General features: G+C 49.0%; 1 protein-coding gene and 1 long non-coding RNA gene across 5 annotated transcripts in view; both read right to left on the minus strand.

Moving 5' to 3' along the window:
• znf827 (zinc finger protein 827) overlaps window positions 1-15,729 on the minus strand; it is a 38,434-nt gene extending 22,705 nt beyond the window's left edge. For 3 of the 4 annotated variants that reach the window (XR_015857997.1, XM_088373601.1, XM_088373603.1), the window contains exons 1-2: window positions 15,258-15,727; window positions 1,357-2,574 (exon numbers count right to left, since the gene is read on the minus strand). Coding sequence is in view for 3 of the 4 variants with exons in the window: in XM_088373601.1 (XP_088229727.1) it covers window positions 1,357-2,574; window positions 15,258-15,300 (1,261 nt within the window). In the remaining variant the exon portion in view is untranslated. Of the gene's footprint in view, window positions 1-1,356; window positions 2,575-15,257 lie in introns of all 4 variants that reach the window. The other variant, XM_088373602.1, reaches the window with a different exon arrangement.
• A 1,097-nt stretch (window positions 15,730-16,826) lies between these two features.
• The window catches only part of LOC148399731 (uncharacterized), a 124,963-nt gene continuing 123,736 nt past the window's right edge, over window positions 16,827-18,053 (minus strand). The window contains exon 9 of the long non-coding RNA XR_015857999.1: window positions 16,827-17,696. This is a non-coding gene — a long non-coding RNA (uncharacterized LOC148399731). The remainder of the gene's footprint in view (window positions 17,697-18,053) is intronic.

Below are 18,053 nucleotides of genomic sequence, written 5' to 3' on the forward strand. Positions count from 1 at the left end.
AGGTTGACTTGATTATTTTCGAGGAATAGTGCATTCTCTCACAAGATGATTTTCTTCTCCTAAAACGTTTTTCCTCTGCCTTTTCTTCTCGTATTAGCCTTTGCATCCGTTCCGACTTTTATATCCACTTAAACTTCTTTCTTGTCATCACGACTCAATCAATGATTCTAAAAATCGCTTTTATCAAATCAACCCTGGAGTTAATTATTTATCTTTGCGGAAGTGCGAGCCCGGAGCGCCAAACGGCAGCGGGATGACCGCGAGTAAAATCCAGTGAAGGAAAAACAAAATGGAGTTGGGAGCGCTAAATGAAAAAAAAAGAGCAGACGGAATGAGCACTAAATGGGCTTTACGGTGCAAGTAGCGCGGGGAAGCTAATAAAAAAACAAGGCATGGCCGTCAATAATCAAGGTCACATTTTTCAGTCTGGCGACCAAACAACATACCTGCATTTTTACAGCAGCGCTCGACCTTGACGGCTCGCCAGGTTACAGCAACCCCCCCCCCTTAGCCCCTCTTTCAGCACCACCTTTTTAACATGCAGATCACACAATATTACATCGGCCGCCTCATCCGTCTCAAGTCAATTTCATCCCGCCATTTTAGATTTGCTCAGGGTTGCGACACAACCCTTCAAAGAGTGCCCATCCGTCTCTTTGAAAACGTTCTGTTCTCCCCTAAAGGTTACTTCGTCTCGCCGTCTCTTCTCTTTTCCCCTGTTTGGGTAACACGTGCGCATTTTCCAGAATAAACGGCACGCGGGCAGCGAATGTACACACATCTGTATCCAGTCAGGGGAAAGGATGACGCGCTCGGCCTTAAGGTCTGCCCTCCCGATCAGCGCCGGCGGACTTGGTACCGCGCGAGGGAGGGCTTCCACCCGCTGCTTATTTGGCAGCCCCCCCCGAGCGCCATCGAGCCCGGCGAGGTCTCGGTCGGGAGCCCCCCCGTGGAGCTCGCCCTGGCCTTTTGCGAGACTTGCTTGGTTGGCTGGCTGATGCTTCAGTGTCTTTTTATGAAGGTAATTAAGACTGCGGCGGCTGAAACAAGTTTCAAGGAGTGTTAGGGCCACACTGTGAAGAAGGGCATTCATGATACCAAAAGTCCTTGAGGATAAAGTCGTCATATCAAGTTTTTTGTATTTTATTTAACTTTTTGAAATGACTGTCTGACCCTATTACTATCTGTCCATCTATCTATGTCGATGACATATAGGGACAGGCAGAACAATGAAATATTTTAAATATATTATAAATATATTTAATATTTTTAAATATTGAATATATTTAAATATCATTTGCATTGTGGTGAAATTAGCAATTGCTGGGAAACACTGCAGTAGAAGATATTAATTACCTGCTTGGTTGTTGGGTTTCCCTCTTCCTTTGGGTGTGGAGGGCAACAACAGGTCCAGGCCTTGGTTGGGTGTTGACGGCGTGGAGGTTTTGTGGTTCTTGTCCAGCAGGGGCTTGACATCCTCTTGGAGGATGCCGCCGCCACCGCCCGGCAGGGGGGAGCCTTCCTTCTTCTCGGTGAGCAGGTTCCCCGCCGCCCTGGCCGCCACCTCTTTGAGCAAAGCGGCCGACGAGGTCATGGACACGAGCGACAGGAAGGACGTCGCAGAGTTCTGCTGGTCGGCGGGCGCAGCGGGCACCGACGAACCGTGGCTCCTCTCGCTGACTTTCTTGGAAAGCGCGGCCAAAGTGGAGCTCGCCGACTGCGGGCTGAACGGAGAGTTAAAGGCATCGAAACGCACCACGTCGTCGCCCCGGGCGCCGGCCCCTCCGAGGGGCGGCACGACGGACGAAGTGTTGGTGGAGGAGGTGGTGGTGGCGGCGGCCGACACGGCGTTCTTGTCTTGAAGCACCGCGTTAGCCGCCGCTTTTAGCTTCTGGATGGCGGAGTCCGGGGAGAGGCTGGACCCGCTGGGTGTGGAGCGGCCGGTGGGTGGCCACTTGTCGGCGACTCCGGCCCATACAAAGCTACCGCCGTTGCTCTGGGAGTTGAAGTGGTCCAGCGGCTCTTGTTTAACGTTGGTGAGCGAGGGCGCCAACGAGGCCGGCGAGGCGGAGCCGCTGTTGTTGTTGGCCAGCTTGCGAGCGAGCGCGCTGAGCTGTTGAGCGTGGTGTGAAGATGGGGAGAGGGTTAGGGGTGACGCAAGCCCTATGGGCGGGGACTCGCCTCCCCGGGACGCCCGCCCCAGAAGGTCCCCCGCGTCCAACTTCAGCGACCCGGCCTCCAGGAGGCGACGCAGGTTGCTGCTGAGGGGCTTCCCGAGGGCGCGGGACGCCGCCTCGCCGTACAGCGATGACACCACCGACGAGACGGTGTCCTGCGGCGAGAAGGCGCCGCCGCCCAGTCCCAGGAGTTCCAAGGAGGCGCGGTGGACCGGCGTGGGGCAGCCCGTGGGACTCTCGTGGTTGGCGTCCGGGGACGATCCCCTCGGCAGGAAGAGCTCGTCCTGGGTGTCGCCGTAGGACGAAGACTCCGAGCGCGTGTCGGATGCATTCCCGAACCAGCCTTCGTCCTCCGCAGCGCCGCCGTCAGGCCCTCCTTCGTCATTGCTGTCCACATCTACAGGGGGAGAAACGAAGATTAGACATACACCCTTATCCTTGCTGCTGTTTTGGTTAGCAACATGAGCGATGAATGAATTCACAGGCTTTCGCCCGTGAACTGAAGTAATCACGGTTATGGGGAGAGTCTGTGAAAAGAATTGGGCCAACGAAAATGACCGCCATTACCTTGCATTTTGAACATTCCCGACACAATTACCACTTTATGTCAAAATCAAACGACCATTTCTCATTCAATTTTTTTCCGACATAACCTGCACTCTCTGCAAGAGGCTTGGGAGATGTTTTAAGTAATTTTGAGTTCCCTGACATTTTTTTTTTTTTTTTAAATTCTTCCCACTCTTGGTCTCAAGGAGTAACGACGTTACCATGACAACCCAATCCATCTGGGAGGCTAGACAGCAAAGATTAGGGTAATGGAGGTTATGGAACTCCATTAATATTCATGGGCCCGCAAGATACCAACAGGGAGCCAATAAGGATAGGGTTAAGTTCACCCGGGGTCATTAATATACACTTTGTGTATCAATATTCATAAGCAAAATATTACAGCTTGCCAGACAAGGGCGAACAAAAGAGGAATGAGCATTCCTGATACATATTAACAAAACGGACAAGGAACTGTTTCCCGCCTATGTATGTTACTGGACAACCCAAAAAAAAAAAAAAAATTCGATCCAACCGATTGAGAAAAAGCAATTGTTAAAACATGTCTTCACCTTTCACAGGCCCAGCGGCCGCTCTGTGTTTACAGGCTAAAGCAAAACAGTTGCCAGGAAACGCAGCCTCGGCAGCAGCGGGGATCATTAGAGTTGGCTCGTGATCGGGCCCGGAAGGATGCGCCGTGGTCGTCAAAAGGTGAGTACAGTCGCCGGCTCGCCTCAAAGGGCCCTCCGAAAACTGCAAGTTCCGTTTTGTGACACTTGGCTGAACTTCCAAAATTCCCAATCGGCAACCACGCAAGATCCCAGTCAAAGTCACACAGGGGTGGACAATACTCAAAGCTAACTGATTAGCCTAGCATATCCCAATTTTACAATATCGTCTTTTCGGTTACTCTGCAATTCCCACTTCCCAGGATGTCAACGGAAAAGCTGCATCCAAAGGTTACTTTGCAACCCGAGTCGGGTTGACCCGCATTGAGAGAAAGTCGCAGAGAAAAGAGTCAGTGTGAGTCATGCGGGGCAGGACTCGACCCATTTCTACGTGACATGCGGAAAAGCTAATGGCTGTAATGTGGTTAGCGGCAAATCACTAGATTGCTGACCTGAGGTGTCTCAAGCTTTGAGGGGGGGGGGGGGAAGCATCGCAGCTCCGGCGCCAATCTGGCTTTTTGCGGCTACCCTTTTTGCCCTCCCTCACAAGTCAGTCTCATGAACAATAAACCAAACAGGCCAGAGTACCAGGACAAAAACCGCGAGGCTGACTCGCTAGCCATTACTCGCCCCACGCTAGCCCAGTACATACATTCAAGTCAAAATCACGACACGGACAAGGTTTTCATTTGGCACGAGCTCATCCCTGAGAGCACGGCACACGCCGCCGGAGAGATGATTTAAAGCGGATCGCACATTCGCGACAGCTCGAACTGCTTAGCCTGCGGTCCGGCGAATGGTCCCGCTGCTGACAGAGCGGCGGCGACACGGGTTGCGGCAGCTAGCATCTGCCACAGAAAAGGTTGTGGAGGGAGGGACAGGGAGAGGGAGGGGGGTGTTTAGCGTTTTGTCGAGGAAAACGGCCTGCAGGGCGCAGTGGTCCGGACACGTTATCGCTCACGATTCAGCAGCAGCACGGCGGCCAGGAACATTCTCACCCGGGTCGCACGGCCGTTAGAACTGGCACATTGTAGACAAAGTGGGAGCCTTATGGAGTCAAAGTGCAAACGCCGGCTGCGCAAATAGTGACTCGGTAATATGGGAGACGTAGTGCGGGCCGCAGAGTGCCGTGTTTGCTGTATTAACCTTTCACGAGCCAAGCAGCGGGGAGTCAAAGCCGGGAAATTCAGCTAAAAGGGCCGCTTGCCGTATCGCACTCTCTATTTGTGGTTTTGGCAACATCATTTCGATGATTTGAGGTCAGCGGGGTGGCATCAGTCAAGGTCATGTCCACAAAAACATGTGTAGCCTTTTTTTTTCCTTTTTTTTTTTTTTACTATTTCTGCTCGGTATAAATGGTACAACCGAGCAATTTCCCGCCTTTGGAGGCGCTGCATTTGGGGACCGCTAAAAGAGCAAGTGGAGGGGGAATTCCACAGGGGTGTGAAGTTTAATGCCAATCACTCAATTCTTTGGCCATGTTGAGTCGAAAGCAAGTGTAGCGCACACATTTCATGTACGATGCAGTTGCCGGAATAGAAAGCGCCCGCGATCCGCCGGAACGCCCAACGAGGTCGCCAAAAACTAGACTTGCATCGGAACAAAAATGAAGGTGAGCGAAAATCAGAGCCCATGATGTTAGCTCATAACAGTGAAAGTTAAAGTCAGGAGAGAAAAGGGGGAAGAAAGAAAAAAAAAAAGCAAGGACTGGACTAAAGGTAGGTCGAGTTGGGGGGGGTCACCCGCCATATGACTTGTGTTAGGCTGCACACACACTCACACACACTCATACACACACAGATACACACTCACACACAGATACAAAGCCATTCTGTCACTTAGCCAGGCATGAAAATTGGCCTCACTGACCTCAGGCCCTGAAGAGCGCAGAGGGAGGAGACGGCAAGGCGAAAGGGACGGATGGAAGGATGAGAAAGGGGAGGGCAGGAAAGAAGAGGAGGCCATTAGCCGATTAACGGGGGGAGAGGGGTGCGCATCAATACAGCGGCTATGTCAAAAGGAGAGAGACGTGTCCGAGAGTGAATACAGTGCAGAGGAGGTCGAGGAGGAGGGCGGCAAATGCTGACATCAGAGGATAAGCTAACGTGCCGTTCCGCAAGCTATCCCCCATCGGCGGCCATTTCGAGAAATACAACTCGACAACCAAACATTTTTATCAGATTTCATCAAAGAGTGGCTTCGACCTAAATGAGGGGAAAACTGCCAGTATGTGTGATTAGCACCTGTTGCTAACCAAAACAGCAGCACCGCCCAAGGCACTTTAGTCTCCATAGTCAAGCAGTAGCACGATGATTATCATGAATTATGCAATGCAGCTTTAAATTGAAGTGGTTTCTGTGGAATCTGTTTTTCAGCCTCCGGAATCAACTCTCGCAAAGAACTTGACGCACGGCAGGTTAACACTTAACACTAGCCGGCGGTGAGTCACACTTACGCCACTGACGAATATGCCACCCATGCTGTTACTTAGATACTTCTTCTTTTTTTAGCCTGACACTGTTATACAGGACAAGTGACAATATTTGTCAAAATGAATGTCGCTTTGCATAAATAGGAGGATGAATTGCATCGGGGCAACAATGTAAATTAGGCTCTGACCCGCTTTAACGGCTATTTTCATTTAAATGTCTGCCTGGGTGCACAAAATGGAGGCATTGTGGAATTTACTATTACTGCTGGCGACGCAGTGTGCATATAAACAGCTTGGATTCATATTAACAACTAGCGCACCCTTTTTTATTTATTTATAGACATCACCACATGTCTAACACTTGCTCTCGTCGCAAAAAGATGTGCAGGTTTTCAATTTCAATAATAAGGGAGCGCCGCAGATTTTTGATAACGCGCACCCCCTTCGACATTCGATCAAACACTGTCATGTAATTATTATTCATTATAATCCTTGTTTGTAAGATACGCTACTCCTTCAAATCACAATAAAGTTGGCGAATCACATTTTACGCATCCAACCTCGATGGAAATGATGTGAGGGGGCGTGTGATTATGACACCAGACTGACATTCCACTTCGCACTGTCAAGTTGGTGCACCCCCTTCCACTACACTCACCCTGGGGGGTAAAAAAAAAAAAGTCACGTGTAATTATTATACCAGATCTTGGACTCTCAAGTTACACCCCCAGTTTTAGAATCCCTGTTTTCAAGTCATGCGCACCTTCCATACAATGACAGATTTGGCGCACCTTTATGTCCCAATTGCACCTCGGGGAAATAAAGCATCTGAGTGGCTAATTACTTTCCCAGATGAATTTTAACGGGTGCTTGCACCCCTCCAGTTTTGGAGGCCTTGCCCTAACTGGATGATTTAACACCATTACTTGATCTATTGTATATTTGGTCAAGTTTTCAAACGCCCCCCCTCTCTCCATCATTTTAGGCTTGTTGACTCAATGACACATCTAAGGCTAAATGAGTGAGTGTACGCTGTGTTTTTCCTCTCCTCGTAACGTGAGATGCCAAAAAATGGAGGAGAAAAATAAACGGGTGGGGGTAAAGTGCACTTGGTCTGCAATGAGGAATTTCAGAGGTCTGGCTGTTTTTTGGGGGGCTTTTTTTTTTAGGGGGGGGTCTCGGTCCTCTTATTCCCTTCCAAGAACACTTCTCCTTCCTGTTTCACCTCTGGCGCAACGCCCGACGTCACCACAGACCGCAGAGGCCAAGGCCAAAAATACACAGATGGTAATTTGCGCTACATTTCAATACAAGTCAAGGACTCGATTGGACTGTCCTATATGGACACAATGCTAACTGTACTTGATAGCATTTCAAGTTTCAAATGACCATAAAGCCATGTTTTATGTCCATTTAGCTTGACTTGCCCATTTTGAGATGCAGCCGACAAGAAGGGATGCCTCGAATGCAGCGCTCCCAGTTAGCTTCTGCGGATAATGGTGACATTAAAAAGAGCCAGAGAGCTAAAGCGAAGGATTCCTCGGCGAAGCCGTTCGGATCCACCGTGTGCCAATTAATAGAATTACCTTCCTCCTCGGGAGGACCGTTAGTCATTTGGCGAGACTCGGCGGCCGCCGGCGGAGCGGCTCTCCTACCATATTGTCCGGCGAGCGCTAATAAGGCAGTCCTGACCGCCGGGCGCGCTCATTAGCATAGCCCGCAGCCGTAGCAACCCCTGCCAGGGCCCAGCCGGACACTTAATTACTGCCACAGCTCCTTCTTCACGACATCCATACTCGCTGCCTTCCTTCCTGCGTTCTCACCCCCTTGCCCTGACCTTCTTAACCCACGAGCAAGAAAGACGCCACTTCGGGGAAGATGTGTGCTGAAGCATTTTTTCGATGTGAGGGCTTTAGTTAAGTATCTACTGGTGGCCAAGGGTGAGGAACCTAGGGGTCGTGGGCCATAATGGGGCCGGCCTTGAAATTGCTTTGTTGCTAGCATCATTTTAGATTAGCGTAGCGAGTCCACAGATGGTGGATCTACTTGAAGGTAAAAAGCTGTCAAGATCAGGTTGTGTCTGTGCTTGTTAGCTTTTCGTTGCATCATTGATCAAGATTAATTGATTCCAACCTAAGTTAAACTAACTGCAGCTTTTACAGTGTCCCAATTATTTCGACACCATGTCATAACCACATAAGAGAATACAAAAAATTGTACAGTACGTATCCATCTCCAACTGAAATATGGATGGGCAGCAATAAGCGCAAAATGTCCCTCTTTTGCCACGATGGCGATTTACAAACAATACATGGACGCCTCACATACTCCCACCTTCCACCCTCCTACTCGCTCTCACTTTTCTAGCACACACACACGCATTCAGACACACACACACAAGCACACAATCACCTCTGTGAGCTGCTTCGGCATGCCAGAAAACTACACAGCAGGGTGATGGCCTGTTCTTTTCACACTTTTCTTGCCCAAAAGAATCGCAGGCTGTCTTTTCGAGATTGCCACTTTGACACTTTCCCGCGTCTGCTGCGAATGAATTAAAACGCGTTTTCATCAAGCGGCGGCCGAGTCTTTTTTCGGAGTCGTCACGAGATACGATGTGCCATGTCAAGGTAAGTGTTAAAAAAAAAAAAAAAAAAAAATCATTTGGACTTGAAACGAACAACCTCTCATTTTTATCCGCCGTCTCCGCATGAACGCACTCCCAACGCTTGTCTCTCAGCATCCCCCGCAATCAGCAGAAGAGCCAAGAGGATGAGCGAGGAGGGAAAACCGGGCCGCTATTGGTTTGACATCCGTTTGGCCGGGGCGCCGCTCAAGGACGACGAGAACACTAATCAGGATTTGTCCCGGTCCCTGCTCCTACTAGCACTCCGCAGCCTAAAAAGGCAAGCGAGAAAAAAAACAAAAAAAAAACGTGAGGAGCTAACGGCTAATTTACATGCAGGTCCAGGGAGGATGAGGCAAGTGGGTGGAGGTGTTATTCTGTTTTCAATCTCTATGTGAAACCAGGACAGCGGATGGGAATGAGAGACATCGTTACGTCCGCACCCGCCTCGCTTTTCCGACATGGAGACGCACGGGCGACGATGCGCTTGTTTACTCGGCTCCGCATCAGCTCGGCGTAACCAGGTTGCGACCTCGGGCTGCCGCATTCAAAGGCATCCTTCACTCGCCCGAGCAGGCTCGGTGGCATAATGATCGCTATGACAACCGTCACTTAGAGCCGCGGGTAGGTGGAGGAGACGCGTCAGCTCCTTGTCTCCGCGATGATGATCTCATTTCTGCCTGCCGGATACGACAAGGTCAAAGCGCTCAAAGTGCGGACGCCCGTCACATGCTCAGGACGCAACTGCAAACATTTACGCCGTTCTGGTGATCGGGTGGGAAGACTTGGGTGGGCGGGACTTTATCACGGCACTGGAAGTTGTTTTTTTTTTACCGAGTAACGCGGATTTCCCAAACTTTTAAAGTCACCTCCTTCATAGAAAATGCAACCCATCCCAAAACACGCTATCGCCAAAACGATAGTAACTTCTCTGGATTTTTGCCGGCGGCCAAACACTTTGTCTTTTTATCCAGCATATGTATTTATAGAGGTGATATAGTGTTTCGCCAGAGAGCTACTAACGCAAGTCGATAAAATAAAATAAAATAAAATACTCCATGCCTGCTCTATGCACTGTCCCCGTTTAACAGCATCACACGGGCTGATGTTAGCAGACCTGGTTAAAAGACATTAGCCCCATGGCTTCCTCTTGACTGCAATGTGAAAACACACTAAGAGGAAAGAGCGAGAAGAGGGTGGCGGCGGCGGCGTAGCCTGGCTAGTGCATTAAAGGCTAAATAGAGGCAGGCCGTGCACAAGATGCCTCCTGCACTCGTCTACCCACACAGGAAGTGAGGTCACAGCACAGTGCCGCGCCAAGCGGAATGCGTTCGTTTGGCAAGAGTGGAGAGGGAGGGGGCAAAGATCATCGTGTTGGCCAGCAGCCATTTTAAGGAGCCGGCAAATATACGGAATAATATACATATGCTGATAAGCACTACTTAAGACTTAGATTTTCTGTCACTTTAGTAAGCAGCTCTTGATTAAGTGCACAAGCCTTGTTTGCAAGTCACAACATAACGTGGTGTAGTTGGTGTGGCATCACAAAAAAAAAGCTCAGGAAAAAAACAAATCGAGTTTGTCATTTTTTTTGCCACTTAACTAGGTTAGGATTTGATTGGCAATATTGATTGCCCGTTTGGAACGATTTGGGACACAAACTTTCCAGTTCCACGCGCCGGTTAGGCAATGTGCATGTTCCGCATTGGCGAAATGGCTCCTTTTAGATGATATAAGCATTTTTTTCCCCGCCTTACAAAGTCATTTAGCGGCTTTCTAGGAGCGAAACGTGAGCGCCGGGCGATAAATCAGCACACTGTTTAGAGCGGGCGTCTGGCACAGAACACCACCACCACCACCTCCTCTACTTCCTCCCCCTCCTCCTCTCATGCTCTCCATCCCTCATGCCTGTTAAAGGCTTGTCCTGCAGGGCCTGGATGCACTTGTGTGGTACAACAACAACAGAGAAACCGCCCAAAGCTCTTAGCGGCTCTTCCTCTCCACTTCGCCGCCGCCCCCCCTCAATCTATCTATTGCGCACTCTCTCCGCCACCAGCAGCATGCTCCATCGCTCTGTCTTTCCCAGCTGCACCGGCGAGCTGTTCCGTGTGTAACGCTGCCAGCTGAAAGCCTCGCTACTCCTGCGAGATTGCCTCTACTCGCCAAAACGGGCTGCTCTGTGAGCTGTGGATCTACGTGTTGCGATTCGTCAACATAGGACGGGCGTCATTCGTGGTTCTGTCCGAATGTACACACTGTTCCTTATTTCGTGCACTATTAAGGGGTTACGCCATTAAGTAGGGGTGTTCGAATGTCGGACCTGTCCAAATACTCCCTACTGTGCTATTTGCTAATGGACGGCAACGACACTAGGACATAATAGGTAAGTGACCTAAAAAGAGTTTGTAAAGTTGATCAAATTGTAAACGTAATACCATAGAATGTGATATTAGAACTGCAAAGATTTGAAAGTGTGGATATTTGGACAGAGCCTCCAGGGAGCATAAATGTAGGGCACTTACCCACAATGCACTTAGAAAAAAGTAGTGACCATCGATGTTGGCCCACAAATGAATAGTTTAGATAAGTGAAGAGAATAATTTTCCAAGCCATAAATGCTTGGTACATTTGCCATTAAAAATGAATATCTTCACTTGAACATATAAATATTGCCCAACAGGGTACGATAAAAGTTGTCATCTATACTCGAACGCTGGACAGCAACGAGATCGACAAAAGTGAAAAAATATGACATAGTTGAACGCGTGAAGCGCACTTTCAAGTTCAGGAACAAAAGCGGCCGACTTGTCTTGGTGCACTCTCATTTGTCTCGAGCTGCAAATAAGGTTAACATTTATGTGTCGCCATCGATCCAAACATAGGGGCCTTGCTACTTTGGTGAAACCGGGCCCATTAAACCTTACCCTGCTAACTGTTAATCCTCATCAGCCTCAGTGATTTCAGGTACTATCAAACGAAACACACACACACAAACACACACACGCCTGTGACAGCGCGTGGTGAATTCATTTCCCAGTTCAAGCTTGTGTATCATTATTCGCTTGAGCTCCGATCGACCGACACAGCCAGAGACCCCGATGACCATCCATCTGAGGAGGGGAAGGTGGGGGGTGATAGTGAGGGAAAGGGGGATTCTAGCCAGAAATTCCCCCTTAAATTTTATGCCAAGGGTGAAATGGAAACCTGCTCTCGTTTTCCTTTTCTCTTAATCCAACGTTTTCAACTCCAGGTCGCAGCAAGGTCATCATAATCATAGCGAGTGGAAGGCAGCCAGAGAGCCGCCCGGCGTGCCGCTGAGCTGGACAGCCAATTGGTGAGAATTCAACCCAACAACACAATGAGCCCTTCTCAAAAGTCACCAAAGCTCGACCGTACTTCCTGTCTGACCGCCTTCGCACCGACTCAAGACCTTTCGACCTCAACCGCACACGACAAACTTCCCGCTACATCCTTTGAGATTCAAGAAAACAAATGATGACATCGTGGACGATTTATTGAAAACTTTTCGGTAGGCATCAAAAGCGTCCGGGAAACTTTTGGTTCCAGGAACAACCGGAACCAAGAACGGCAGATGTGATCGTGTGAAACTACAGCTCCTAATTGTCACGATGCCTTATAAGGCCACACTCTACTGCGAGGCAGTGCCCTTCCCACTTGCGCTTGGTGACAAACAATACTCGGCGGCGTCCTTGTTTGATGCGTCCCTCGCGGAATTTACAGACGAGCGAGTAATAACGAAGTAAAAACGACACAAATAAAAAGAGCCCTGCAAGGTCACAGAAGAAGACGAAGAGTGCTTTTCACGGAGGCAACAAAGGTCATGTTTACTTGTCAAGAGTGACGGCGCCATACTGTACCGTGACCTCCATAGCTGGCTTATGGACTCGCACACGCACACACACACACGTCTGCATGCTCATCTTTCCAGGCTGAGCAAACAGACACACACTTGGGTGTAAAAATCTCTCACAAGTTTTATGATACAAAGAAACAGAGAAAACTTACTTACACTCCCAATTGTTTTGTTATAAACAAAGTTCTGGGTGATGTTTGTGGAATATAAATTAAATGAGCAAAATCCACTTGTTTTTAATCCATCACAGGGGGCGGCCATTTTGCCACTTGCTGTCGACTGATAATGACATCACAGTTGACAGTTTTCACAACCAATCACGGCACACCAGTTTTCTGAAGATGAGCTGTGATTGGTTGTGACCTATGACCTGGCAACTGTGATGTCATTTTCAGTCAACAGCAAGTGGCAAAATGGCTGCCCCTTGAGCAGGTACTTCCACAACGTAATATTAATCAGAACTTTAGACTAGTGGGGGCACATACAAAATATTATTAAGAAGTTTTGGGGGATATCTTCCCCTTTAATAAAACAAATTACCCAAACAAAATTTGCATTCATTCCTCCCACAACATGCAAACTCAAAACTGCGTTCCTGGTTAGCTTATCGGCTTCTACATCTGTTTGCTTGCGCAAACCCGGAGTAAATCCGGCCCTAAGTCAACAACAACAATGTAAAACAAAGACGGGGTGGGGAAAAATAGACGTGAGGGCAAACATCTGTATGACAGCAGTTTTGCACAATCATCCTGCGCATACTCCACAAGCAGCCCCTCACTCCGCACCCTAGAAGGTGACAACGAGTCTGACAAGGACAACCTCTCGTTGTCTGCCGCACGTGTGAAATGACAACAACGCGGCTTCTTCCTTTCGCATTGTCCGCCATTCATGTGTGAAAACCGACTTTACGTGACGAGAGCACGGCAGGAGTCGCAAACCGAAGGACTCAAATTCACCCTACCAGCCACAGAAGCTCCAAATTAAAGTCCTTCCACCCACCTTCTTTGAATTAATCCGGGTTTGGGCCCAGCAGTGGCTGGGAATCAAACCCACGTCATGTACCATAACACTACCAGAGCACAAAACGGAGAACGCTAATTTGTGCTGGGGTCGCCGCCACATTGGAAACCAGCGAGTGCACAATGCAGGGGGACGGGAGAGAAGAACCGAGGAGAAAAAAAACCCGTCAGCTGAGGTGCCAATACTTCACGTACTCCCCTCATCCTGTTAACATAAAACATACTACAATAAATAATAAACAAGACTTTTGAAAAGTATTATGACTAGAAAAGAAGCCATGCTAACTGCTAAACTATCGCAAAACAATCACCAGAATAAGAGATTATTTTAAAAAAGGGGCCAATTAATTCATTTATTTTTACAAAGCCAACAAATTTTAATTGAAAATAAAATGGAGAAAATAACAGGTGAATTGGATGAACAGGAGCGTGACGCAATTTTGCACCGGTGCTTGTAATTGGTTATCCGAGAAAGACGCATCACTTCATTTTTTTTGGTGACAATTCAACCCACGCAGTCCGCAAGTAGGTTGCCAGTCGATGCCAAGCAACAATACGCAACAAATGTTCTGTACAATAGCAGCGCCCGGGTTTGCCGGATCCTTACGCGATTACGACGATGTCTCGGGAACTTTTATCCAACCTGCAGCATCGAGACTAATCTTTAAAATTTTGCGGTGAAAGATTTGAATAACAAATTCTTGAGAGATTCAAACACCGAACCTCACCACTGTGAGACATACATAGTAACCACCAGAACACTACGCAGGCCATTTTTCCCCCCCAAACTTAGTGCATATATTACCTTACAGGTTCTGGGTTAGAATCCCGGCTCAGTGTGAGTCTCTTCAAACTTCCTTTACCCAAAAGTCGGAACCCAAAACAAACCAGCGCTACACTTCACATGTAACATAACACACACAGTGCAGCATCATAACAAAACATAATACAAGGAACCGAAAAAGCCTCTCCAGTCATTGCTCCACCGTGAACCCATAGCGACCCGAGTGTGCGACCGCAGCCTCCCCTTTCCTCCCTGCCTGTGCTGATCCGAACATATGATGGTGGGTCAAATTTGAAGAGACAAAGTAGGGAGCTCGCTAAAAGAAGAAAAGGGGTGTGGGGAGAGGGGGGATGGTGTTATTATTAAAAAGAGGGCTACTGCGGCACGACATTGGCATTTGTGTCGCTTCCCCCCTCGTCTAACCGCGTTATTGATCCGAGTCTGTCTGCAATGAATGCCTGCGAAGGGGAAGAAGAGGAGGAGAAGGAGGAAGATGAAGAGGAGCAGAAGGGGGGGGGGGGGACCATGAACTTCAGGTGACCGATCATGGCCACTCTTGACAGGCGAGAAACTAGAAAATGGTGGGGGGAAAAAAATCTTTTCATACTTTCTTATTTTAAGGGATGAAGTGGAGGTGCTAGCTAACGCTAACCAGGCTTCGGTGCGGGGAGCAAGTCGAGCCAGACTCGGGCTCGTCTGATCCGGCTGACCCTTCGTTTTATTGCGGCCACACTCCCCGGGTCCTCCCGGAGAAGCCACCTAAGCAGGCGGACATGTTAGCAAAAACACCGCGGTGGCGTTCTCTCTCTCCCCCCCAGCTTGCCTTCGTCTTCTTCGTGCTCCTCTTCCTCCTCCTCTGCTCCCCGCACACATAGAACCCGCAACCTTTGGCGAGCTGTTTTTTTTTTTTTTTTTTTGAGGAGGAAGAAAAATCGATTATGAACGTCTCGCTCGCTTACGGTTCCTCCCGCTGCTCTCGGGGGCTGGCTAAAGCGTCGCCAACAACATGGCTGCCTCGCTCGGACCCGCAAAAAAAAAAGAAGAACCCGGGGAGGAATATAACCTAGCCTCTTTTGTCTCTTTCACCTCTTTAACCCCACCGAGAATGGCGCACACGAGCCGCGAGACTTACGTGAAGGCAGGCGCTTGGGTTGCTCCTGCTTCCTCCTTGGCATTTTCCTCCCCAAAACGCTTGTTTTTAAATCACATTCTCGTCCTGGCGCGGGGAGACGGAAGAAAAGAGGCTCGCTCCCATTTGAAGGAGACCGGAGGGGACGGACGGACGGCGGGCGGGCAGGCAGGCAGGAGGGCGGGCTGCCGCTGCTCCTCGCTCGGTCTTGCACCTGGCTGGCTTCGCTCGCTTCAGAGCGGGACCGTCGGTCGAAGGGGGAGACGAGAGATAGAGAGAGGCGAGAGGGGGGAAAATAGGGGAGCCCGGGCCGCGGAGGAGGGGGCGCCGCCTGGGCCGCTTTGCCTTGCTCGCTCGGCTGTCTTGACTGCTGTGCGCCTCGGAGCCCCCCTAACTAACACTAATGCGGGGGATCAAAGGGCAGCAACAGCAGAGCAGACGGGCGCGCGCGCGCACGCTCGCTCACACGCGCGCACGCCGTACTGCCTTGCCCGCGCGCGCGCGCACACACGCGGCGAGTGGCTGAGGTGCTCGCCCCCGCGACAAGCAAGGTGCCCCCCAAAAGCTTTGTAGTGTACGTACTGTACTGACGACAACAGCCTACTTCCTCACCATATTGTCATCTGCACATCCAACTGGATGAATTGTAATTCAGCACTCCATTTTATTTCACCGTCAAACCATATTATACTTTTCACTTTGTTCAAATTGTACAAATATCACCGAGCTATCTAAGTATTATAGTTGATTTAGTACTTATTCAACATCATCTTTCTGTCGGTCTATCTAGTAGTTTTAGCCCATCACCTTCACACTGGTGCATTTCATGAAGCATGTTTTATTACTGCAGTACGATGCTCCACACAGTCTCCACTTTGACGCAGGGCTGCCTGCCCTTAGTCTCCTTTTGTGTCAAATCTGTCTTCGATCAAGTAAGCACAGGAGACCCTTGTCCTGTGTTGTTGGCTCGTGTGCCTCCTTACAACTGGCGAGGTCAATGTAGTATTAAGGACCACAGTCTCCACTTCGTTCTAGAGCTGCCCTCAGTCTCCTTGAGGATATTCCATTCACCTCTTGACTAAAACAAAGTTAATGCAGAACGCCTTTGTTGATGGTCAGCGCTGTTGTTTGTCATCACGTCTCCTCTCGACTGATGCATCCAACAAGGCGCTTTTGTCCCGCAGTTTTCCCCACGACTACTGAACCTCCCTTCTGGATAAGTTTCGACTGACCTTGCGTCTATGAGAAATAGTGACTGGCATTCATCACATCAAATTCATACGCCCCATCTTTTCCTCATTAGTCGTGTTTGTCTTCCAGCTGGGAAATCTGAGAGCTGTCAATGGTTACATATCCCTGGAGTGGTGATTAATGACCTTTAGGTGTGCGCCCCCAACAAGGTCGTGGCCACGTTACCATGGCGACTATCAGTGCGCCCTCAAACCGCTGACGAGCTTTGTCAGAATGGAGCGAAAACAGACCGCGACCTACACGAGAGAGCCAAACTTAAGTAGATGGAAAATGAAAAGTGGTCGTGAATGCCATGGTGATCAGAGCCATGTTTGTAAGGGATTAGATCCTGATTAATGTAAAATTTGATGAATAGTGAACGAGTTCCCCTGACGCTTGGAACAGTTTGTCCAGAGAATCGTCTGTTGTAAAAAGTGCAACAAGTACAAGGCCTTTTAAAACCATATTTATCTTGACACTTTTAGTCAAGTTCCCAATTTTATGTTCATGGACAAATAAAAAGAACAACAAACATTTTTGGCAGCAGTGGTTTTGAACTATGGCTGACTAGTACTAGCATGTGTTGCCGTCTTTATAACACATCAAAGCAGATGTGGCATCTGGAGAGATGAAATTGAGTTTACTTTAGTCATTTTTGCTTCTGGAGTTTGGAGAAAAAGACAACTAGATAGATCCAGGATTCTCCCAAAGATAGATAGATATTAGGGGTGTGATAATTAATCGATTGAATCAATTTGTCTGCCCTGCAATCCAGGTACATCAATGCACACTGGACTTAACAAAATTATTAATTTACGTGGTTAGCGTATTTTTACACTTGAATGCCATGCGAGTTAAGAAATAACCTGTCCCATCACATCCTGCTCAGCCCCCGTCTAATCATGTTGTTCTGTTTCCCAATTAGCAGAAAACCCAACGTGTCTTTGTCACCTACAGGCGGCCAAGAGGGTTAATTTGAGTTTTTCCCACTAATTGCCACGGTAACGAGCCTCCTGCGCCGGGCGGGGGAGGCAGGGTGTGAGGTTGAGGCATGGCGGGACGCAAGGAAGGAGGGAAAAAGATGGATGGAGGGATGTACAAGAAGGCCGAGGTGTGAACACACGCGGCAGGGCGAGGAGGAGGCGGCCCAGAGGAGTCCAATGGCGACTAGCCTAGTGGGGGGGTTACAACCTGAGCTGTGAAAAAGTACCCCTTTAAAAAAACAACAACAGACCACTCTGATCAGGAAACGAGACGGGATAATTGCTGGACATCTTTGTGACACCTCTATTTGTAGCCGTGTGATTTAGGTCTGCCTCCCACATTCTCTTTACCTTGTTAGTTGCTCTTTAGAAGGACACTTTTTAGATGGAACTCAGGAGGCAGCCGATACATTAACGGAGGGAGGCCTGCCGTGTATAATAGAGACTATGCGCTGACATTGACATAATGATAACGTCTTGATGTACAGTAGATGTACGCTTATAGTGAAGCCTCAGTTATTGCTTGGGATACTTTTTATAGGCAGGGCACGCAAGGACAAAATTTGAAAAAAAAAAAAGAAAATTG

Source organism: Syngnathus floridae, chromosome 4, assembly GCF_059516105.1.
Source record: "Syngnathus floridae isolate MCC-2025c chromosome 4, RoL_Sflo_1.0, whole genome shotgun sequence".
NCBI lineage: Eukaryota > Metazoa > Chordata > Actinopteri > Syngnathiformes > Syngnathidae > Syngnathus > Syngnathus floridae.